This window comes from Corythoichthys intestinalis, chromosome 2 (genome assembly GCF_030265065.1).
Source record: "Corythoichthys intestinalis isolate RoL2023-P3 chromosome 2, ASM3026506v1, whole genome shotgun sequence".
Classification (NCBI taxonomy): Eukaryota; Metazoa; Chordata; class Actinopteri; order Syngnathiformes; family Syngnathidae; genus Corythoichthys; species Corythoichthys intestinalis.
The window spans coordinates 34,310,219-34,334,530 of NC_080396.1; the positions used below are offsets into that span (position 1 = coordinate 34,310,219).

General features: G+C 38.5%; 2 protein-coding genes across 3 annotated transcripts in view; both read left to right on the forward strand.

Moving 5' to 3' along the window:
* Window positions 1–4,039, forward strand: part of zgc:162200 (uncharacterized protein LOC558638 homolog) — a 34,687-nt gene extending 30,648 nt beyond the window's left edge. The window contains exons 10-11 of one of the 2 annotated variants that reach the window (XR_009061674.1): window positions 223–1,155; window positions 1,412–4,039. Coding sequence is in view for 1 of the 2 variants with exons in the window: in XM_057824852.1 (XP_057680835.1) it covers window positions 223–228 (6 nt within the window). In the remaining variant the exon portion in view is untranslated. Of the gene's footprint in view, window positions 1–222 lie in introns of both variants that reach the window. The other variant, XM_057824852.1, reaches the window with a different exon arrangement.
* Window positions 4,040–7,924: 3,885 nt separating this feature from the next.
* nt5dc2 (5'-nucleotidase domain containing 2) lies at window positions 7,925–22,789 on the forward strand. Its single transcript, XM_057830531.1, has 14 exons — window positions 7,925–8,357; window positions 10,446–10,630; window positions 10,738–10,812; window positions 10,899–10,954; window positions 12,698–12,791; window positions 17,053–17,181; window positions 18,162–18,222; window positions 18,286–18,388; window positions 18,457–18,558; window positions 21,135–21,216; window positions 21,320–21,406; window positions 21,768–21,908; window positions 21,992–22,056; window positions 22,126–22,789. Exons 1-14 carry the CDS (start codon window positions 8,015–8,017, stop codon window positions 22,385–22,387), a joined length of 1,785 nt encoding a protein of 594 aa, XP_057686514.1. The 5' UTR covers window positions 7,925–8,014; the 3' UTR covers window positions 22,388–22,789.
* Window positions 22,790–24,312: the final 1,523 nt, after the last annotated feature.

The window sequence follows — 24,312 nt, forward strand, 5'->3', positions numbered from 1 at the left end:
TTTAGAAAACAAAATGGTATAAGGAGGTTCTATTTACTGAGTTACATCCCCGTAAAAAACACCTAAACACGTCAAGTAACATGTTCACATTAGATGCATTATTTGATGACAGCTGCACAACAAGTTTTTACAACTCTATGTAAATATTTTATGATATAGGGTAATTGCTAACCATATTTTTTGTTTGTTTTTTGTTTTATGTGTTTCATCTTGTCTCTATAGCGCTGAACCACTCCATTACTCCAAACCCTGTCTTCTCCACAAGGAGGCGCCGTCTTCATGTTGATTCCCTGGTTCCCTCCTCCCTGACTCCAGACATCGTGTTCATCCCAGGTGTTCTTCCACAAAGATGGCTTTTTAAATATGGCTCTCATCCCACTTGCTTGCATGCAGCCTGCAGATGGATGAAGAGAACTATGTGCTGCTTATTATTGTTACTACGTGAAGTCATTGACTGTGCCGTGGTTCCAACGTCCATTTTGTCTTGTTCCTTACGGCTGTGTGTCGTGAGTTACCATCGTCAGTATTTATCCTATTTGATCTTGTGTTTACTGTCCCTCCATTCAAGCCAAAATCTCTTGATGAGACTTTGCAATCTCTGCAAGCTTGCCTTTAGCTCATTCTTGTGACACACCCAACCCCTCTGGCCTGGTTCATGTGTTTTACGCAACATTGCAGCCTTATTTTGCCCTGGGTCTTCTTCATTGTTCTATTGTTACTAGTCACGTTCTTGAAAATGTGCTTGGTCACAGGAATGTGGCCTACGAACCTTTTAACTAGTTGTCAGCAAAATCAAATTTCTTGAATAGTGAGCCATAACTTCTCGTCCTCAGGTTTAAAAAACAAAACAAAACAAAAACAGCATTTTTAATACATCAAGGACAATCTTACATCTTGCTTTGTCTGATTCCTGAAGGAATCCTAAATGAGCGGTTGCTAGGCAAAGCTAGTTGAGAATACTCTTGAAGTTTTACCCATGTAACCGGTGTGTCAGCGCCGCCCTGCGTTCCGCTCCCACCTCTGACCAGGCCGGGACGCGAACCTGCGCGCCACGACGCTTCCACTCGGCAGGCAAGGACGGTAACCACTGTGCCAATAAAGCTCGAGCCAACGGCACAGCCGCTAGCGTCCTTACATGAAGGAATCGGCAGGGAGGTTTCCACGCTCCACATGGACTTGCGTGTACCCGTTACACTCACCCCCCCCGAAACCTTCGCTGCCGATCCGGGTCACGGCACCAATGTAACCGGTGTGTCAGCGCCGCCCCGCGTTCCGCTCCCACCAGGCCGGGACGCGAACCTGCGCGCCACGACGCTTCCACTCGGCAGGCAAGCACGGTAACCACTGCGCCAATAAAGCTCGAGCCAACGGCAAGCCGCTAGCGTTCTTACATGAAGGAATCGGCAGGGAGGTTTCCACGCTCCACATGGACTTGCGTGTACCCGTTACACCCACAAGTAGTATTTTTTTCCCCAAAGTTCTACAAAATTTGTCAAGAGCAAGCTCCCACTTTGTGGACTAAATTTACTCATAGCAAATGTTGCTATTTTCTGTTTTCAACAGTCACATTTGCCTTTACATCTTTGAGCATCCAAACTAGAGCTAAAGATGTGTCAGTCCTCTATTTACTGTATTTCCCATCCATTAAAATTGTGTCAAGCTCTCTGTACATTTTACAGCTAGACAGGATGTGTTAGATATTTAATTCAATCACCGACACACACAAAAAAAACAACCAAAACATTTCAATATCTATAACTACAGTCCTTCCTAATGGCAATTGCCATTTCACATACTGTATGCGAAATGCCATTTAGCCTTGCACAAACGACGTCACTTTTGCCATTCATGTCCAAGTGTTTAACAATGATTTTCAGATGTTACGGCCCAAACCAGTAACAGAATCATGTCAATATATGAAAAAATCAGAACGGTGTAATCTGTCATGTAAGTTATTGTGATTTATAGTATAGTAGTATGATTAAACTTCAGTTGATCTAGTTTAACCAAAAGCAGCCTAAGAAGTGCGTCAATCAAACTAATAGTCATTTTCTGGCATCAATCTCTTGCCAAGAATTAGTTCTCCTTAAAGACTTTGGCGAGACCGTCACTTGTGTATTTGGTTTGGTTTAATCAGTATACCATTCCAGATAAACATTAATGGGGTAACCTCTTTTGGTGATTGAATAATCCATTCTCAAACTTGTTGAAATCTACAACTACAGTCCTAATAGCTTGAGTTATCAAATTGATGATGCATCTAATATAGTTTGTGGCTGACAGTTTAGTTGAAGATCTTCAAGTCACCAGTGGATTTCTTCAACTGAATTGTAAATATTTGTGACGAGAAACCCCACCCACACACATGAATGGCAAAAATGACCATTTGTCTTGGATTTTGCTGATATCTGTAATTTAAGTTTTAAAAAGGCAATAATGAATTACTTTACAAATATCCTAAATAAAAAAATCCATTCAAAACTAGTTACACCTAGTTAGAAAGACTTTGTAATGATAATGTTAATTATAAATATTGTTAACCTTTTAACTGTTTGTTCTGACCTTCAATACCTTACTTTGTCCAATAGTTAATACAAACACATGTTGTTTTGTTGGCACCAGCTCCAAGAGCTGAATAGTTACAACACTGATAAATGATAATTTAATGCAGTGAAACACCAGAGGAAGAAGTACAAAAAAGTTACAACAGCAGATCGATGACATCACATTTCTCCACCTGGAATGATTTTGGAATGAGTCTTAAACTAAATCTAAATGCTTAGTCTCCAGTTGATCGGAGAGGCCACCTTTGGTTTCAAATAGTATTTTTGTGCCTTTTGTTTTCAGCCCGTTTGCTGTTTTAGACTACTTTTTGTTTGATTTTAGCATGTCACTGGAGCGTACTCATCATTTTTGTCATTTTCGCCTTTTAATGATGTGTTAAATGAATACCATTTAAGTGGTGTGAGGCATCATTTTTTAAACCACTGTACTGCTACCATTGTTGAAATAGGGCTAAAAAATTGATAGAATAATCACATTAATATTCTGCGAACATTTTGCTGATATTGACTAAATTTGATAGAAGATAAGAATTTGTGCTATCCAAGAGTATATTGGTGCCACAGCTGGGGAAAGCTGCTCAATATCACATTAAAATGTGAATTGTGCTAATTTATTACATTTTGAAATGTAATCATGTAACTAAAAAAAAAAGTGTAAAAATTCATAATATTATGAAGTGATTTTTTTTTCCCCGTTTCGTTTCGTTCGTCATTTCGTTAAAATCTGAACCTTCACATTAAAATGTGATATTTGTCATGTTTCATCATAATTTGTATAAGGTTATAATGCAATTATTTTCCCTACTATGGCAGCAATGCGCTTTCGAACTATTGCTTTTGCAGCACCAACACAAAATTGCAGTGCACCACTTAAATTGTCATGACAAATGATTACTGACACACATGAAGCTGGAGTGTTTTTTATTGTTTCAATTGCAGATTTAGAGTAGCATCTTTAAATGCTAATCTACACTGAACCCGCCCTCTCGTTGTCCCCCTCCTGATAATGACGCTGTGAGCATCCGCACTGGATACAGTGGAATTGAATATTTTCACTTTTCACCACCACTTAGCTTTGGGTGTATTTTGGCAAACTAGACTTGACTTTACTGAAGGATCTGTATTTATTGTATTTAGAAATCAAATATCATAATTGCACTAGATTAAAAGCAAGGGAAGCATTTCAGGTATAAAGTTATTGCTTCCAGGAGGGGCTTAATTGTATCAATCTGTGCAATTTGTAGCTAAAAAGTGAAAATATTTAAAGAGAATGTAATTACTTGGGGAGGTCATTTGTGGATTTCTTAATCCACTGAATTCAAACTGTAATTTAAATTTGTGAAACTGTATTTATGTGGTATGCTGTCTGTATAAATTGCTCCATTACATGTGAACACACTGCTGCCCAAGTTTATATTTGTATGCCAGTTTCTTTCATTCTCCTGAAAACTACAATAAACCACACCAACAGTGTACACCTGTGGATCTTTGTGGAGAAGTTATTGACATACTACGTTAAGAAGTTAGAACCCAGAAAGCAGACGGACGTTGAAAAGATGTTGGATCAACATTTCGCTGTCGATCTTATATCATTGAATCAACGTCAGTTTTGCACCCTCGATTAATGTTGTTTCAACGTTGAAATCCTTACAAAACTTAAACGTCATTTCGACGACTAGTAATATTGGAACAACGCTGAATCAACGTTATTTTCGGCCAAAATGCCCGCTCATCCATAATCCAATGACGTTTCAATCATATTTCCCGGTCTGTCATAAATCAACTATTTGTCAACATTAGTTCATCAACTATAAAACAATGTTAACCCAACCATAGCCTGGACATACCATAGAACAACGTTGGTTCAACGTCACTCGACGTCGAAAATTTCGATGTCAACCATACTGATGATTTTGATGGAAAATCAACGTTTATTCAATGTCTGCTGTCTGGTAACCCTTCACCCCTCCGAAAATAACATCTTAAAATAGTGTTTTTTTTTTCATACTTCTTACCTCCATCCTTGCTTATTTCTTCTTTACAGAAGCATGTTACTACAAGAAAAAAATACATCAAAGTTTAGCATCACGTTATATGGTCATACATTTCACGTGTCAGGTTGAAAAGTTCATTAAAGAATGATAATTTTAAACCTCAACATGATATGTTTCACACATAGGCGGAGTATGACTTTTGGGACGGGGGGGCACAACATGTTGATGACCCTGAAATGCAGTGTCAGCAATAAAATTAACTTACAAGAATATTTATATTTAATAAGTTGACAATGAGCACTTTTTGTTTCCCATCATTCTTGAGGGGAATTCCAAATCAGAATGCTTAGGCAATACTTTTAGCCAAGATCGTCAACCATTGAATATGGTACAGTACGTCCGCTGGTGTCGTGCCAATGTAGTTACCCCAGTCAAAAATTGTATCCCCTGGGCAGAGCCATATGGAGGTAGATTTGTGTCTTTATTATTCAATTAAAAAAAAGTTGCTTCAATAAAAAAATGTTGCATCAATCAAAATATATATTTTCAATCAAAAAAAAGTCACTTCAATCAAAAAAAAAAAAAATGTTTGCAAAAATTCCAACTCAAAAAAATGCATGTGAAAGCTATTTTTCTTTGAATTTTTTTGTTTTTGTTTTTTTGATTGAAGCAACTTTTTTGATTGAAGTAATGTTTTGTGTTTGGGCAACATTTTGGCTAGGACGTCTTTATTATTCAATCAAAAATAAGTTGCTTCAAAAATATATATATTTTCAAAAAGAAAAATCACTTTAATAAAAAAAAAAAAAAAAATCAATCATAAAAAATGTTTTTGAATGCGAAAAAATATTTGAGATTGAAAAATTAGCATTTGAACACTTAATTTTTCATTGAAAAAGTTTTATTTGATTGAAGCAATCCTTTTTGTGTTTGGGCCATATTATGGGTAGGACATTTGTGTCTAGCTCATTCAATCCCAAAAAATCATTTGAAAAATAAAATTGCCCTCCCCTAATTTTTTTCAATTATATGCAAAGCAAATGACCATCTAAGGTGCTAGTCACATGATCTGTTCGAAAAATAATTTTGATCCATAATAAAATATATTTTTTAGGGCTGTCAAACGATTAAAATTTGTAATTGTGTTAATCACAGCTTAAAAGTTATTAATCGTAATTAATCGCAATTCAAACAATCTCTAAAATATGCCATATTTTTCTGTAAATTATTTTTGTAATGGAAAGCTAAGACACAAGACGGATATATACATTAAACATACTGTACATAAGTACTGAATTTGTTGATTATAACAATAAATCCACAAGATGGCATTAACATTAACATTCTTTCTGTTGAAGACATTTTCTTTTTCTCAGCAAAAACAAACACACAACAGAGCCTTACAACAGTAACAGAAACAGTATTATTTAGAATGTGTGCAAAGTGTGTGTAGTGTACACATAAATGTGGCCCTCTTCTTTACTCATCTTCCAGCCAGTCGCTGAGGCAAACCAACTTATTTACATTTTCTGAGAGTTGTTCTATCTATATTCTTTTTTTAATTTGAATTCCCCACCCAGAGGGCCTACCCGCTTTTCTTCCATGTTTACATTTAACTGTTTAACTGTTAACCACGCTGCTCACTGCACTTCTGAGTGGTGCGACGGCCCTGGCCGTTTAATTGTTATCTTTTTTGAGACTGTCAGTCAGCTGATCGTCGCGTCCGCCAGCTGGCTCCCTCCCCTCCCAATGTGACGTACTCTGAATGATGCCGGACGGAGAGATAACGTCACCGCCGCTGTTGGGCCACCCGAGGAAGGGGGCCAACTTAAAAAACTAGCCGCTGTCTGTCATGTATCCATTATGCGGCGCTTTGTTTACATTTGCGGCAATAACGACACTTGCTTTACGGCAGCTAAGCTGATACACCGTAGTACTATTAGGCCGTTGTTTGAGCTCGCATCCCCGCGTATGTGTTGTATTCAGAGGCGTAGCAAGGGTCCCCGGGGGCCTCAGGCAACAAGCAAAATGGGGCCCTTCAAGCGTGTGCATGTAAGGGGAACAGTTGGACTTGGAGCAATAGAAGAAAGAGTAGCAACACAAAAATACCACCATCGGATGCGGAGGTATATACCTTTGTGTGGAATCAGTAGTCAGATTGGCCCTACGACCCACCAAATTAAAATTATTCCGTAAAAACCACTGATTGGTGGACTACCGACCGAAATGAGTATTAAATTTGCAAATAAAATTGTTTAGGATTATTTTAGATGCATATATGTTGTATTTTTCTTATAGAGTATTCAACGAGGAATACGATAGACCCATTAATAGACTTTTTTTGAAAAATCACCATTTCTTTAAATAGTCACATTTATAATCAGATGGCCTGTGAAAATCAACAGAAAATGACTTGGCATCCTTGCTAGTCAGTTGATAACAATCATGTGGTATTGAAAGACGATAGGACTTTCGTAAACATGTATAGTTTACGTGACATGGTTAATGCTGATTGGGATTGATAATAGAATCTTTGGAACGTCTGCCAAATGATTCCATGTTAATGAAACACTCCCCACACTTGTCTCTGTGACAGTGCAGTTAAGTAGCGCGTGCTAAATGTTAGCCCCCTGGGGGCTCCTGCTGGCTGGGGGCCCTAGGCAACTGACTGGTTTGCCTAATGGGACGCGACGCCTCTGGTTGTATTGTGCCTGAGTCTTGTTAACCAAATAAAGGCAGCATTAACAAAAGTCATCTGACTGCTCGTTATTTTACAGTCAACACTCTGAGAGTTCGCATTTGACAGCATATATGCCGCGTACCTTCTCGCCAGCTGTTTGCTCGCCATTAATTTCACCTGTGCATTTGGATTCTGCGCTTGCGTTAAATGCGTTAAATATTTTAACGTGATTAATTGAAAAAAATAATTACCGCCCGTTAACGCGTTAAATTTGACAGCACTAATTTTTTTGTTCATTTCATTCATTTTTGTTGCAGTTTTATTGCTTTACAACTTTTATATTTATAGGAAAGTCAATTTCACGCAGTGACACTTTTCGGCCACTGGAGCCTGGCCCCCCCTTAAAATCCGTTTATGGTTTCACGTTATACAGTCAAGTGCTAAATTGTGGGTACAGATGACTAAATTGTTGGCAAAGATGACCAATGACTGTTTTTCTATTCAGGCACCAAGAGGTCTCCGGAGTATCGGAGAGCGTTACTTCTCATTTCTTGGAAAACATGCCTCCATTCCACCGTTCCATCCAGATCCTAATCTCCATCCGAAGGAAAGATTTTCTCTCTTGATGATTGGCTGCTGCAACAGACGCCCCGCCCATTTTGAAATTAAGGGGCGTGTCTGTACTACAAACAGGGTGGTACGTGTGGCAGTGGCTTCGGTTCGGTTGTTGTTGACGGGCGTTTAATCGTGTTATTAAGCGGTTCTCCAAGCGCACAATGTCCCTGAAAGTCGCGGCCACGTCGCTGACCCGCACACTTTGCAGCGGAGGAGGCCAAAAATTCAACCACGCATGTGGCGCGTCCCTACGCGGCCACAATGGAACAAAAGCAGCAAGTAGTTTTTCTGTCTCGTCCGGGGGGGCGAGTGGCGACATGCAATCGTGCAGCGAGCCGCCCCTCAGGCCCGCCAAGGCGACCGGACAGCGAGCCGAGGAGCCGAAGGGGGTCCCCGGCGTGGCTGGCGCGAGGAGACGGGCGTCCACGTCCAGTACTGCGGCTCCGATGGATAGAAAAGCCTACATGTGGGCTCGTTATGCGGACTTGAGACGGCTGGTTCACGGTCAGTAAAATGCCAAAACATTCAGTGGGTCATGGCCATATCTCGAAATAACCTTCACTTCTTAATGTGCTCATGTTACTCGAACTTCTTGCGTGGGATTTTATCATGTTTAACATGTTGAAAGCCGGAATTAAAACTAAAACCAGAATCCTTGCGTTTTCCAAAAAGTCTTCAAGATTGTTGTTTCCAAAACACGCTAACAAAGCTTGAGGTGGGAATCCGTTTTTTTTTCTCGACACGATCCTTAAAAATCAATTTTATGGTCACCACGAGTAGGCGAACTAGTCTACAGTAGTAGATCGGCTGACTTACAGTACTACTAGGACAACTACATATTTGTGATGTCAAACCAGGCTCTAGTTCACAACTGCATGTTACTAAACGGAACAGCATTCTACAAGGCAACATTTAGTGCTTCATCTGTCGTAGGCCTAGTTGCAGTAGCAGTTTTGTCTTCCAAGCAACATTTTACTGCCCACTTCAATACTTGGAAAATTACAAACACTGATTTTACCACTGTTTTTATACGTGTGCACTAAATCATATGTTTAAAAAAACCTTCCTATTTTTTTTTTTTTTTTTTTTTACATCCATACTATTTTTTGACATCCATACTGTTATGAAAATACTAACTTTGTTTGCAGCATACTTGTAGGAGGACTTTGTTGTTGCACTTGTGGGACTTGATTAAAAATTATGTTAGACTCAAATGTTGCATCCCGCACTTAAAGATGAGCTTTCATGGCCATTCTTCTCATTTTAAATGACTTTTACATCGATCTTCATCAATGGCATGCTAAGAATTAAGTACCATGGGGGGGAAAAAAACTTTATAGTTAGTTGGGGGCCGTAATTAGTGTGTGTTTTGATATTGGGATTTATTTTAAATAATTATTTAGTTTAATCCATTTATGAATGTATTTATCATCATTTAAAAAAATATCAAAACTACAATGATGACTAATAATAAAAATATAGTAATATTTACTAATATTTAAGGTTTTTTAATTACCAAAAATACTCACTTGCCCTATAAGATCTCAAGTGTCTAAATATACTGTATATATTTTAGTCCCTAGCTCTTAAAAGAATTAATGGTATTAAGTCTCGACTTTTGAATAGTTGTCCATTGTAGTGACCACTGTCCTTGAAAGAATTAGAACATCCAATTCTCAACTGCATCCATATGTACAGTAAATAAGAAAGAAACTTGCAGTCAAACACACATATTCGGAGTGAAAAATGGCTAAACGAATCCATATGTATGTATTGCAGGAGTCTAACCGTATCAATGTGTGCTGACATTTTCACTGACATGTGATCTTTGTGGCTAAAGGAAATTGAGGCCAAAGCTGGTGGGTGCAAGTCCAGCTGCAAAAGCCACACTATCATATGATATCACTCAGGGTCAGTGTGTAAACTCCACATTTAGCCATTATTGTGCAAATACAGGCCTATGACTCCTGCACTGGATATCTTGAGGATCTTCGTGATAAACAAAACATTATCTAGAACACACTGTTGGGATCCCTTTAAACGGAATGTGTCATTGATGGAATCAGTTGAAAGGTTCATATTTTGCAACTTCCTGAGATTTTGCCAACCTTGCCAAATTGCAGTCAGTCTGTCAGATAGGTCCTCTGCAAAAGAGCATTGGCTTCATATAGCTCAACATTGTGGTACCATTAAAAGCATATTTCTGCATTTGTCAAAAATAAGACACGGCCGCCGCAATACTTTCAATTTATTCATCAAACAAATGGTAAGAAAACACGTAATAACCATGTTCATTTTTTCACTGGAATTTTTGTTTTTCGACATTTTGTCTTTGGCTATACGTTTTATTAAATCCAGATGGCTCTCACCAAAATTTACAAATGTAGCTTTTTAAAAAATGTACCTTAACGTATCAAGCAGAACAGTGACTTCAATACGAAACACTATTTGTACGATATGGAATTGTTTACATTTTGATATGACTTCTACAACATTTATCAGATGTGTCATGATTGGGTACTATTTTTAGACCTGTTGTTGCTGTTATAATTTTCACCTGTGTTGTTGAGTGTTTTTCTTACCTGCCTTCAGAGTTAATTCCCCCTGGTGCATGCAAGTCTCTCAGCTCGTCCGCCATCTACGCCAATAATGAGGTCAGCTTGGCCGAAGTGGACATTTACGGCTTTGACTACGACTACACACTGGCTCTGTATTCCAATGCGCTCAACAACATGATTTACAACACCGCGAGGGACTTTCTTATTGAGCACTTCAAGGTTAGTGCCAGTTTGGAGATTTTTTTTAATTTTTTAAATTTTTTATTTTTTGTCAGTTCCATCCCACAAACACGCACAGATCTTAATTTTGTGTCCATGCTCTGCAGTACCCTGAGGGAATCCTCAAGTATGATTATATTCCTAACTTTGCTGCTCGGGGGCTTCACTATGATATCCAAAAGGTATAGTGATCTTGTAACGCTGAGAAAAAAAAGCTTTATTTTTTGCATAAGCAGGATCTTTAAGTGAAACTACTTCTCCTCTTAAGGGTCTCCTGATGAAGATAGATGCCTTTCATTACATTCAACCAGGAACAGTATACAGGTGACTCAGCACACATTATTTGCTGAGATTGTGTTGTCAAAATGTCCAGTGTGTCTCAAAAGTTACTGTAAAGTTTAATTTAGGCAAATGTGTTGCAGTTGTTGTTAGCATGCCTGTGCCTCATCCAACTAATATTGAAAAAGTGCTGTTTAAAATTGTTGCCTGGTGAAAGGTTTTCATGTCCTCGACTGCGGTCGTGATCCAATTTGTGAACATTGAAAACTGTCACACTGCTCCCAAGTCTTTTATGATTCGTGAATCATGATATCCTTGGCAAGTTTCTCGAAAAAAAATTATGTTCTTTAGGCATATCCATCTTCATTAAATATGTACTTGAGCAATGTGACCGCAATTATCTCATGAAATTTGGTGTTGGGCTCTCGTTGATTGAAAAAAACTCTAGCCAGGCTTCAATGTCATTCAGTGAGCTACAGGGAAAGGGATGATAAGCTAAAAATAAGAGCAGAACATAAATCAGAGAGGTCCAAACTAAGGCATGGGGGCCAACTGTGGCCTGGTTTTCATGATCAATTTCAGTTGTAAATTTTCATTGCAAATTATGAAAATATAAAAAGAAATTAAAAGTTGAGAACTCCATGTTAAAAATACACATAGGATGGAAGAAAGAAAGTACAATTAAATGGCATTTTTAGTTGAAGACAATAAAGAAATTAGTTTGGTTGGTAGAAATTACCCTTGGTGATAATGACAAAACAATTATGGGCAATTATGATGGTTGAGAGAAACATCGAAATATTTGGCCAGCTGTAAATATATATATATATATATATATATATATATATATATATATATATATATATATATATATATACATACACTAGGGGTGTCAAACGATTAAAAAATTTAATCGAGTTAATTACAGCTTAAAAATTAATTAATCGTAATTAATCACAATTAATTGCAATTCAAACCATCTATAAAATATGCCATATTTTTCTGTAAATTAACGTTGGAATGGAAAGATAAGACACAAGATGGATATATACATTCAACATACGGTACATAAGTACTGTATTTGTTAATTATAACAATAAATCAACAAGATGGCATTACCATTATTAACATCCTGTTAAAGCGATCCATGGATAGAAAGACTTGTAGTTCTTAAAAGGTAAATGTTAGTACAAGTAGAAATTTTATATTAAAACCCCTCTTAATGTTTTCGTTTTAATAAAATTTGTAAAATTTTCAATCAAAAAATAAACTAGTAGCCCGCCATTGTTGATGTCAATAATTACTTACACAATGCTCATGAGTGCTGAAGCCTATAAAATCAGTCGCACCCAAGCGCCAGCAGAGGGCGAAAAAACTCCGTAAAACACAACAAGTACACATTTCCCTGTCCTGTCATTTTAATCTGTTTGAGAGGGGCATTTGTGCGTTAATTGCGTCAAATATTTTAACGTGATTAATTAAAAAAATTAATTAACCCCCCTTAACGCGATAACTTTGACAGCCCTAATATATACTGTACATATTAGTGCTGTATGATATGACGGTGTACAGTATATCATCGGGTTCAACAAATAAAAGTTGAAGGATTTCAAGTTGGCCCTGTCATCCCTCGGAAAAACAAGTTTGGACACCCCTGGCCTAACCTGTCTATGATGATGGCTTTAAGTCTGTCCCAGTGTTATTAGAAATGAAATTGAAAAAAAAAACGAAACTATATAGTGACTGCTGACACCATGTGTTGTCAATTTTCATATTTAATCATTTTAGAGGCCTGAAGCCTGTGCCAGACGAGGAAGTGCTCAAACTCTACGGGGGAACTTTCCATATCCCCTTGCAGCAGGATAGTGGCTTCTATGGAAAGGTGAATATCTGTTTTTCAACACATTGATCCCATGAAAGACGAACAAAGTTTTTTTGCTTTGATGTAGGAGAAAAAAAGCCAGCATCCAGTTTTTATCCCAAACTCTGACATGGCAAGGATTAAAAAAATATATTATTAAATACACAACGACGTGTGTCGTGTGCTTACATAAGTGATAGTGGTGCACTTTGTAATCTTGTTTGTGGTGCTGCAGGAATGAAGAGATTCATCCACAAAATCATGAGTTTTTAGATCAGATGATTTCCTATGCGAGAGCCAGTCTGTTGGACGTTGTTTACTAGAGGCGTGCAAAATTTCCGATTCTTAGATTATTCGCGATTCGGCAGTGGAAGATTCGAGAATGATTCACAAACATCCAAATTCCGATTATTAAATTATACCAGGTAAAGCGGGAATAAAACTCAGTCAGCGCGGTCTTCGGGACGCAATGAGGAACGGACCGAGAGTAAATATCATGTGCAGCTAATGCCGCTAGGTAAAAAAAAACTTTCCCGCGCTAGTAAATAGGCGCCATCTTTAAGCAGTAGACTTCTCGAGAAGGCTCTGTTGTAGAGAACCTAATTACTTTTTATCTAAAATACCCCTAAGTCGGCAAAATCTTGACTTGAATCTCTCTTTAAATGATGAAACAGTTTTAAAACTTTCACATGTCGAAAGTAGACATGAGGGAAATTATGGAATAACGGGCGCAATTTTAACAACTTTAACGGTTGATTCACAACATTAATTGAATGTAGTTTAAAGCTGCTGATACAGAATGGGGACTTGAGTATTTTATTTATGTTTTTAACCGGTAACTTGATACTAAAATAGCAGTTTGGTTTATTTAGCCTGAGAGGATTTTTGAACAATTTTGGAACAAATATACAAAACATTAAAAAAAAAAAAATGAGAGGATGGGGCATCAATAATCGATTTATAATCGAATTGGAGTCTTTGAATCGTAATCGTAATCGAATCGTTAGGTGCCCAAAGATTCCCACCTCTATTATTTACGCTGTTTGCTCATAAAGAGAAGCTCACGCTGATGTTTAGAATGTAAACGCAAAAATCCCTTTTTAATGCACTTCACTCAAATAGGTCTCAGCCCAGTGTGCCTCTTTTAGTTGGGCAATGATGATGAATGTACCAACCACTATATATATGTATGAATGAAAACAAGTCGCTTCTCAGGCTATATCTACTCTAGGACAGATCATTTTCTCCAGGGTATTTTGCAGACTATTTTTATACCTGTTCATACCTACGTTTAAGGTGCGTTTAAGGCCCCCCCGCTTCTGCAAGGTACGCCTGCATTTGCGCAAACTACGCATGCGTAGAGAGGAGCAGCCTCATGTGTTATGTCATTGCCCGCGCGGTTAACCTCTGAACTGGAAACTCATTACTCGCCGGCGGGAAATTTCGAAATTACTACATCTTTTAAATCAGGGGTCGGGAACTCCATTTTGTGATCAGTTTTTTTCTATGAATGCATCATGCGGGAGTGAGAGAGAAGGGAGGGCACTCTCGGCTTTTACGAGCAGTCGCCGAGTTGTGATTGAAATATATCTTTAGTAGGAGTGTAATGGTACATGTATTTGTATTGAACCGTTTCGGTACGGGGTGCTCGGTTCGGAACAGAGGCGTACCGAACGAGTTTGACGTAATGTAACTAGTGGTGTCAAATTTAGCGCGTTAACGGGCGGTAATTATTTTTTAAAAATTAATCACGTTAAAATATTTGACGCATTTAACGCAAGCGCGAAATGACCTGCTCATGCATCCCATAATCCCACTGTTACGACCCACAGACGGCTCGCTAACGGCGTAACATAAAACGAGCCACACACACACACAAGTTGCAAGTGGACACAAATTTATTCACACAAGTCGAACTCGCAATGAACAAAATATACAAAATGCGGAAGAAGCTGGCTTCAGCGTAAGCCCAGGCCAAAACAACAAACAAAATGAAAGTAATGAGTAAATGAGTAAACCCTGATCGTAAAAAGGAAATAACAAAAAGACGGCAGTTTACGCCTACTGCTGCGGTGCTCTTATTAACAGTGGTGAACAAAACGATCCAATAACAAATGAACACAAAAGACCTCACCGAAAAAGCAGAAGTGTAACAAAGTAGCGATCAAATGCACAGGTGAATGATAGGCGGGCAAACAGCTGGCGAGGGGAGGAGGTACGCGGCACGTACAGTATACTGTCAAATGCGAACTCTCAGAGTGTTGACAGCGGCTAGTTTTTGAAGTTGGCACCCTTACTCTGGTGGCCCATCAGCGGCGGCGACAATGTCTTCCCGTTTGGCGTCAATTAGAGTACGTCACGTTGGGAGGGGAGGCAGCCATCTGGTGGACGCGACGATCAGCTGACTGACAGTCTCAAAAAAGATAACAATTAAACGGCCAGGCCCATACACAACTCAGAAGTGAAGTGAGAAACATGGGTAACGGTTAAATGGAAACATGGAAGAAAAGCAGGTTTGCCCTCTGGGTGGGGAATTCAAATTAAAAAAGCGACTGGCTCGAGGATAAGTAGAGAAAAGGGCCACATTTATGTGTACACTACACACACTTTGCACACAATATAAATAATACTTTTTTGTTACTGTTCTAAGGCTCCGTTGTGTGTTTGTTTTTGCAGAGAAAAAGAAAATGTCTTCAACAGCAAGAATGTTAATGTTAATGCAATCTTGGGAATTTATTGTTATAATTAACGAATACAGTACTTATGTACAGTATGTTGAATGTATATATCCGTTTTTTGTCTTATCTTTCCATTCCAAAAATAATTTACAGAAAAATATGGCATATTTTAGAAATGGTTTGAATTGCGATTAATTAATTTTTAAGCTGTGATTACCCGATTAAAAATTTTAATCATTTGACAGCCCTAAATGTAACCCTTACTTTTCGAGGCTGTGGTCATAAAGTTAATATGAGAAACTTGAAACTGTTCAGTGTTGCAACTGTTCAATTTTGCACATCAGATATTTGTTTAAAGAAAAAGTCTGAGCCAATTTTATTTATTTTTATTTTGTTTTTCAAAATATCTACATTTCAGAATATTGTATTTTCTATTTTTGAGCAGAATTCTAGCTTTGTATAGGCTAATGTTCCTATTGTTGAAAGCACAAAAGTGTGTAATAAACAACTGGCACATTTATATTTTGCATTTTGTTTTCTTACTGTACCGAAAATGAACCGAACCGTGACCTCAAAGCCGAGGTACGTACCGAACCAAGATTTTTGTGTACCATTACACCCCTAATCTTTAGAAAAACGTTACTTTGGATGTTATAATCGATGCTCAGTTGTGCACTCACCACTTGGAAAAAAACCAAAAGAAACATGGTGTGGCGTTGTGTATATTTCGTGGAAGAGGAAACTGCAACCAGGGTTTGTGCATAACAGTGACGCTCCTGGAAGTGGTGACAGTTTTGACAGGCAGAAATGTCAATAAATTGAAACTGATCGAGCGCCTCTGTGACTTTGGGCACCATGCAGTTCACTTGTCGGGGTTTAATTTTCCTCTACGCATTTTTATAGACTCCAGTTTGATCGGTATTGAGTTGGGAGGGTCCAGCCCCGCAGCTAGCATAGACATAACGCGGAAGACGAGCTCTGTAATAAAACCCTCATCCCCGCGTAATCTGTGATGGGAGGACCACAAATGGGCACTGAATTGAAGCATATTATTGGGGCGAACGTTTGAAGGTTCCAGAAAAATGTGTGAATGCATTATCGGCTCTTCACAGCTCGTTCAAGTCCATCGAGCCGGCCGGTACCATATTTAAAATTACGAGTTGGCGGGGAGGCACTCGTCAAAAGAGCCAGAAATGACTCGCAAAGACATTGCTTCCTGACACCTGTTGTACACTCTAGATGATAAACTGTAAACAATGACTTTGGAAAAGAAAAAAGAAGGAATGCCACGTCTTGATCGTCTGCCTCAATTGTTTACAATGCCGTCATGCCGCACTAAAAATGGCGATGGCATGCTCCATGACGTCATTTCCTTAGTATCCGATTGTTGCACGGAGACACAAGTCTATATTAAGCGGTGGGTATTAGCCGGCCAACTTACCTGTGTAAGTTCTTGCATGGATAAGAGGCACATTACTGTAGCCGATATGCTGTATAGTCTAAGTAATTACAGGTTTTAGGCCATTATCGGTCCTAGTGTAGATGTAGCCTTTCTGGCAAACAAAATATACTTCTTTGCTTAAGTCATGCTTTGTTGTTAACAGGGCCCGAAAGTGAAACAGTTCATGGATATCTTCTCTATCCCTGAAATGACGCTCTTGGCCGTTGCAAATGATTTCTTCATCAGCAATGACATTGATTACGATCCAGTTCATCTCTCCAAAGACGTCTCTGTAAGTGTTTGAATTCAGTCTGTAAATTCCTGTTTATTTTTATGAAACAAATGATGTCTTGGAATTTTTACAAGACAAAGGAAAACGCCACCTCCCATCTTTAGTGGAACATATCCTATGGAAGTCTATTGACATTTCACAGCAAATAAGAAGGAAAACCTACATTTGCTTTTAGCTCAATCAATAATACATGTCACAACAATACCCCTATTGGTTTACTGAAAGTGTATCTGACCCAAGAAGCTCAGGAGAGTCAAAGGTTGCATAGATTATTTTGTCAGTGGACCACCTGCAATTTTCAAGGTTGTTGCTTCTAGGTAATCTTTGAGCAATTTTATGTTTATTTTATAATCTAGGATGAGGGATCATCACACCCATATTCATTTCTGTTATTGAGTCTCATTCATGTACTGTATGTATTTGGTATACAACTGAACCGTTTTAGAAACGCAAACAAGCAAAAAAAACCTCCCATCTTCTTATAACACTGAAGATAAGGATATTTGTTAAAACATTAGGTAGATAGTGTACTGTCAGTAGAACTGTAATTTTTTTTTACTGACCTCTTGAAATAACTGACTGCTACAGTTTTGGACTGTATTTCCAGACTGAAGAATTGTTTACAATCACCAAATTCAACTGGATAAATGAGCAAAATAAGCTCTTATCTCACAGCACTACTGTATTCCCCAGTGGTCGGTGTCCTCGTTTCAGGTGATTACGGTCAGGTCAATGCCGAGCCCTATGCCCCTCATGTTTGTCAAGGACAAAGGCTCCTACTGAGAGGTGAAGACAAACAGTGCATTCCACAGCGTGAAGTACAGCAATCTGCCGAGTGAAAGAAACTGGTTCAGCAAAGAATAATAAACAATTGAATTTGAGTGACAAGGGCGTCCGGGTACAGAGAAATGCAATAGTCTTTTTCAAAACTCTGCAAGTAGTGACTCTCCTAAGGAAAGTTTCCTCTTTATTACTTGCAGGAAGCAATTGGCATGGTCCATCTAAAAGGCTTCATGTACAAGTGGATTATGCAAGATCTTGGTAAGATTTTCAAATCCCAGAAATGCTGCATTTGTCTGTGAGTTGTGCTCTATGTTCCAATAGACAAATTCATTCTGAGAGGAGAGGAGACAGATGCCGTTTTGCACAGACTAGTCAGTCATGGGAAGAAGCTTTTCCTCATCACCAACAGTCCCTTCAGCTTTGTGTAAGTCCTATTGCTGCTCGTGTTTTGGACTCACGACTGTTTAAGCAATGTTTTCTTTTTCTTCTTAGCGATAAAGGCATGACGCACATGGTGGGAAAAGAATGGAGAGACTTCTTTGACGTCATAATTGTGCAAGCAGACAAACCCCACTTCTTCACGGACTGTGTCAAGTATGTCAATCAATCAAATCCTTTCTTTTAAAATTAAATCCTCTCTTATACAAACGATCTGGCCAAGCAAGTGAGACAAACCAGTTATTAAAAAAACACAACATTCACAAAAGTTTCAGATTACAGGCACGTTTTTAGACACAGTTGCTTCATCCCAAAGAGCAATCGTGTTCATAATCTTGCGTAAGGGTTTTAAATATTGAAAGCCCCTTGTGATAAAGTAATTGTTAGATCATTTATTAATTGTGGCTAATAACATTTTTTGAAAACATTCACTCGCCATCATAAGCGGATTTTCGGGGGGGGGGGGGGGGCGGGGGGCTAGGCCCTGATTAGGACTGGGCGATATGGCCTTAAGTACATATCATGATAAATTGAGCAGATTTACCTCGATAACGATGAATGACGATAAATTCGCCCAAGCGGACTGTTATATAATTTGAAAATTTGAATCAATGCATGGAATATAAATTAACAGTTTCTTGTTAAATTTATTTACCAGCTTTCAATTTAACAATTGCACATGCAGTCTAAACATTAAGTATTAAAAAAAATCTTGTAAACAAAAATAATTCTAGTGTGAACATTTATAACAGCTTGTATGACTTGAAAAATGTACAACATTAAAAAAATCAATATGACGACTGTGCAAACATGTCATTCTAACACAAATTACTTGCAGCTTTAACAGTACACTTCAGACAACTTATTGGTAATGGCTGCTGTGACATAATTATTCAACACAAGTGTTCACGGGCCACGGCAAGGTTTCAGTTTTTTTTTTTCCTCAAACATTTTTAATACATGCACCCCCCACACACAGACACAACCAGATTAAAGCTGTATTGCTCTGATGCCAATGAAACATTTAAGGTTTTATAATAGCAGAATAAAGCAAACACATACAGAAAAATAGCTGTAGCCATTAAACTGTCATATTATATATAGGCTTCACTGTTGGATTATACTTTATGCTGAGTGCTTTAACATCGTGAAAGCTTTCAGAGAAATCACACAGACATACAAAATAACGCAACATGATGATTGCTACATGAAGTCCGTGCCCAGTCCACTCATTAATTTCAGCCGTTTCGACAAGGTTAGAGCCGCTATCCGACTCTTTCACGTTCATTTGTAGCCGCTGTTAGCCGCTAGCGTTAGCCTGTGGCTTGGCTACCAGAAGAAACCACTGAAAGCATCCTCTCCTGAAATCGTGAGAACCAGGGAGGACAGCGGTTGAAAGCCCGTCTGGAACCCGCCAAGAATTTACTTAATGTCGGGTGAAAGTTTGGCGAAGCTAACTTAAGCCCGACTCCATCCCGTTTACTTGTAGGGTTAGCTGCTAGCTTTAGCCTACCGGGCTTCAGTTTGTTTGGCTTCCTGAAAACCACGTGACTCCATACGTAAGCACACTGTCTGCTTTCTTAAAGGGGAATGAACATAGCCGAACAATACAGAGTCAAAGTGGGATGAAAAGACTATATTTTCTTGTTTTATTAAATTACCGAATTTACCGACATGGTCAAAATTACGTCGGTCATCGTGAAGAATTTCGGTGACGGTAAATTTTTGGTTTACCGCCCTGCTCTACCCCTGATATTTTTATAATGGGTCAAAATGATTTTTCGAACAGATCATGTGACTATCACCTTAGACCGCCATTTACTTTGCCAAAACCACCCGAGGACCGAAAAGGCAAGGTGGATATACATAATTTTTTTCAAACCTAAGCTTTCAAAAGCGACAACAACTACTGAGCAGGAACCAAGGATTGAAAATGTTGACGATGAAACGCTAGAGACCACCGTCAAAATGCTAAGCGGCGTTTCAATTTGCCCCACTAAAGACGCTAATTGTACAACAGAGCCATGAGTCATGTTGTGCCCCCCCTTCCCCAAAAGTCAAACTCCGCCTATGCTCTCCATACTTGAATTACTTCCAGACCTGTTCAATCAAGAAATCAATGAGTAGAACCTTTCTGAATTTGGCCAAAAATATTTGCATAAAAGAAAAAAAAACATAACACAACAAGGCTATTGTAGAAACTCGTGAGACAACAAATATTGGTGTAGACGCAACACCGCATTGCTGAAACAGAGCATCTTTGCAACAGCCAAACATGATGGGAGTGATGGTCTTTGATGCGCCTAGACCTGGACAACTTGAAGCGACTGATGGAATCGTTAATTCTGCTGTCTTAAAATAACTAAATAAGAATGTTGGGCCATCAGTTCATGCCTGTGAGTAAAGTATGCTTTGGTTCTGGCAGGATTACGATCCAAATACAACAGCAAGTTAACTTTAGATTGGTTAAAAATTAAAATTGAGGTTTTGGCGTGGTCTAGTTAAAGTTTGGACTTGAATCTGACCTTTGAGGGCTTTCTATGCTTGAAAACACATTAGTGTTGCTGAATTACTGTTTAACTCTACATTTAATCTTTAAAAACATTTTTTAAATTGGGGTACATTGCTTTATTTTAAAAATTATGTGCAATACATTTCAATGGTATCATTCACGACCATCTTAAAATGTTCTTATATTGAAGGGCATTGTTAATGTTGAAACTGCATTTCAGACCCTTCAGACGCTTAGATGGAAATGGGGACCTTCGCTGGGAAAAGATCAGCAGTTTAGACAAAGGCCAGATCTACAAACAGGTCAGTGCTTTGCCATTGAACGCGTCCAAGGTCTGCGGAGGTCATTTTCATTGGCAGAAATGCAGTGTTTCAAACTCACTGGCCTGTTTGCCCGGTCTGGCAGGGAAATCTAGTTGACTTTCTCCGGCTGACGGGCTGGCGAGGATCCAAGGTTCTTTACTTTGGAGACCATCTTTATAGCGACTTGGCGGTGAGTCTCCAAACCCAATGGCCTTCTGTTCAATGATTTATGCAGCAGAAAAAAAATATTGTGAAAATTCTGCAAAACATGGAGTAGCTTGTATTCTACTGGACAACATTTTACAACCATTTGAATTAATTTTTTTAGCACAGGATCCAAATTTTTTCATTCAGGGAAAAGGGTACAGAATTGTACAAAAGGTCTTGGCAAGAGATTTATTCAATTTAGTAATGATTAAAAGATGTGTCCCAAGACGTTTGGTAATGATTCAACACTAGAAGGGAGTACTTTACTGCTTGTCATTTACAACAGTGCTCGATGACTCTGATACTCATCATCTGATCGGAGAGTAATTCTTTTGTCTGTGCAGGACCTGACACTCAGACACGGGTGGCGCACGGGTGCCATCGTACCTGAATTGGAGCAAGAAACAAAAGTTGTGAGCACTGAACGCTACTCTGTCAGCCTCACTTGGCTGCAGGCCCTCACTGGCCTAATGGAAAGATTACAGGTGACATCTTCAAGTCAAATTATTAAGCCGAGACTGAGAAAAGATGTGCGCCATTGTCTTTTGACTACGTTTTGATTCCCTAGACACACCGCGATCCGGACTCTAAACAGGTGCTGGAAGAGTGGCAGAAAGAGCGAGAAGAACTCAGGTGAGTGTCATCACTTCTGTGCCATTGGGATACTAGAAATAACTTCTCTGTTGTTTTGTTGTTTCCCAGAGTGATGACGAAGAACTTGTTCAACCCTCAGTTTGGCAGCATCTTCCGAACATGCCACAACCCCACGTACTTCTCCAGACGTCTGTCTCGTTTCTCCGACCTGTACATGGCTTCCCTCAGCTGCCTTTTGAACTACGACCTGTCGTACACCTTCTACCCACGCCGTACCCCTCTGCAGCATGAGGCGCCGTTGTGGATGGACCAGCTCTGCACCGGCTGCATGAAAACTCCGTTTCTGGAGGAGATGGCCCAAATTCGATGAACAGGTGCATTTTTGGCCACTCCGTTGTCTTTGACAACACTGACCTCGTTGTGTGCAGGATGACGACATGGAATTGTACATAATGACCAGTTAAGCCAAAGATGTAGATTCAAAACAGCCCTCATAAGTTATGTTGCTTGGGCTGCTTCAATTTGTGGAAAAAAAAAGAAAACTTCAAGCGCACAATTAGCTTTTCTTATTTCATTGTGGTAATGAACTCGTATGTGCAATTCACCTTTTCACCTCCAGCAGTCATGAACCACATTTAGAATTTACTTAAAGACTGTATATTAAGTTCTAAACTTTCGTGTAATTTACAAACAAGAACACAAATGCAAGTGAATTTCTATTAGCATCAAGGCCACACTTTCAAAAAGATTTTTTTTTTTTTTTTAAACACAGTACTTAACTCATTGCATGCAATTGACAGTGATGGACATCCAGTTTATTTAAACTGGGAGGACTAGCCATTAATTCCATTCTTTCGTTCATTTGCCCCTCCAAGTGTAAATGGATTAAACATATAGCACAGTCAGTGACAGCCAATGATTTCAATGGGTGAGTTTAAAAAAAAAAAAAAAAAAAAAGATTTGTGCTTGAAAGGTTATACTCTTTCAATGCACCACTGAGAGACAACAAATTGACAATGAAATGGAACATAGTCATATATTTTTGGGGTAAAAATTAATTTCTAGTTATCCTGCTAAAAAGTGTTACAGAATTGTTTTTTTCTCGTATGTATATTTTCCTTCTCGCATACCCTTAACTGTAACAAAAAAATGGAGGGAAAAAAAAAAAAAAGGCCTTGAACACAGATATTTGTGGACAATCATGTCAATATGTACTTCTGCTCAAGAAACCTAGTTTGGCAAAGTCTAAATGTCTTTTTATCTCAAAGTGCAGCTATGTTAATGTAACACTGGCATGGCTTAGGAAAAAAAATACAAAAGAGCCTCTGGGTGGCAACCTTAAACAGTGTCCAAAAGAAAAACCTAGTATTCTTTTAAAGATTTTACACCAAGGAGCCATGTTACGTACTAAGATGTCTTTCATCCCTTCTAAATCGTCTAAAATACCGACAATTAGTTGCTGTTTGCTTTCAGATGTTTACTTACAATGTACATGTGTTATGTTACACGCAAGTACAAATGTATTGAGGTGCAATGCGTCTCGTGTGTACGTTTCAATAAAATGACTTGGCACGAAAAGGAATTTACTGTAAAATGTGTGAATTTAATTGCAGTAATATTCTTCCATCTCATTTTCAGGGTTCGTGGTGCCCGTATATTGTATTTTTATGGGGGGAGGTATTGTATGTATTTTAGGAAGAACATCCTAAGGTTATCAGGAATGAAGTATAATGAAGAAATATTATGAGAACAAATATCCGAGACTGAAGACAAAAGATTCGCGAGATTTTAAATCCGATTAAATAACATGCATTTGTTGTAGTAAATGAAAATTCTTAGTAATTTTCCAAAATAAAAAGTCAACATTTTAAGTAGAGATGACTGGAAAAATTTGGATATATGATGAAAAATATGTTTTGGGTCTTTAAGTAGAGATGACTGGAAAAATTTGGATATATGATGAAAAATATGTTTTTGGTCCAAAATCGGAAGTTGCATTGGCAGGAGCAAATAGCTCGTAGGTTGCACTTCTGTTGCTACTAGAGGCACCTTGTCTAGTGAATGAGGGTGTGTTAGCTCAACGCGAGTATTCATACTGACAGTGTAACAGCACATACTGCTCTCGCAAGAGCATCTTGGCTGAATATACTAGTCCTTCTCAAAAAATTAGCATATTGTGATAAAGTTAATAATTTTCTGTAATGTACTGATAAACATTAGACTCATATTTTAGATTCATTACACACAATTGAAGTAGTTCAAGCCTTTTATTGTTTTAATATTGATGATTTTGGC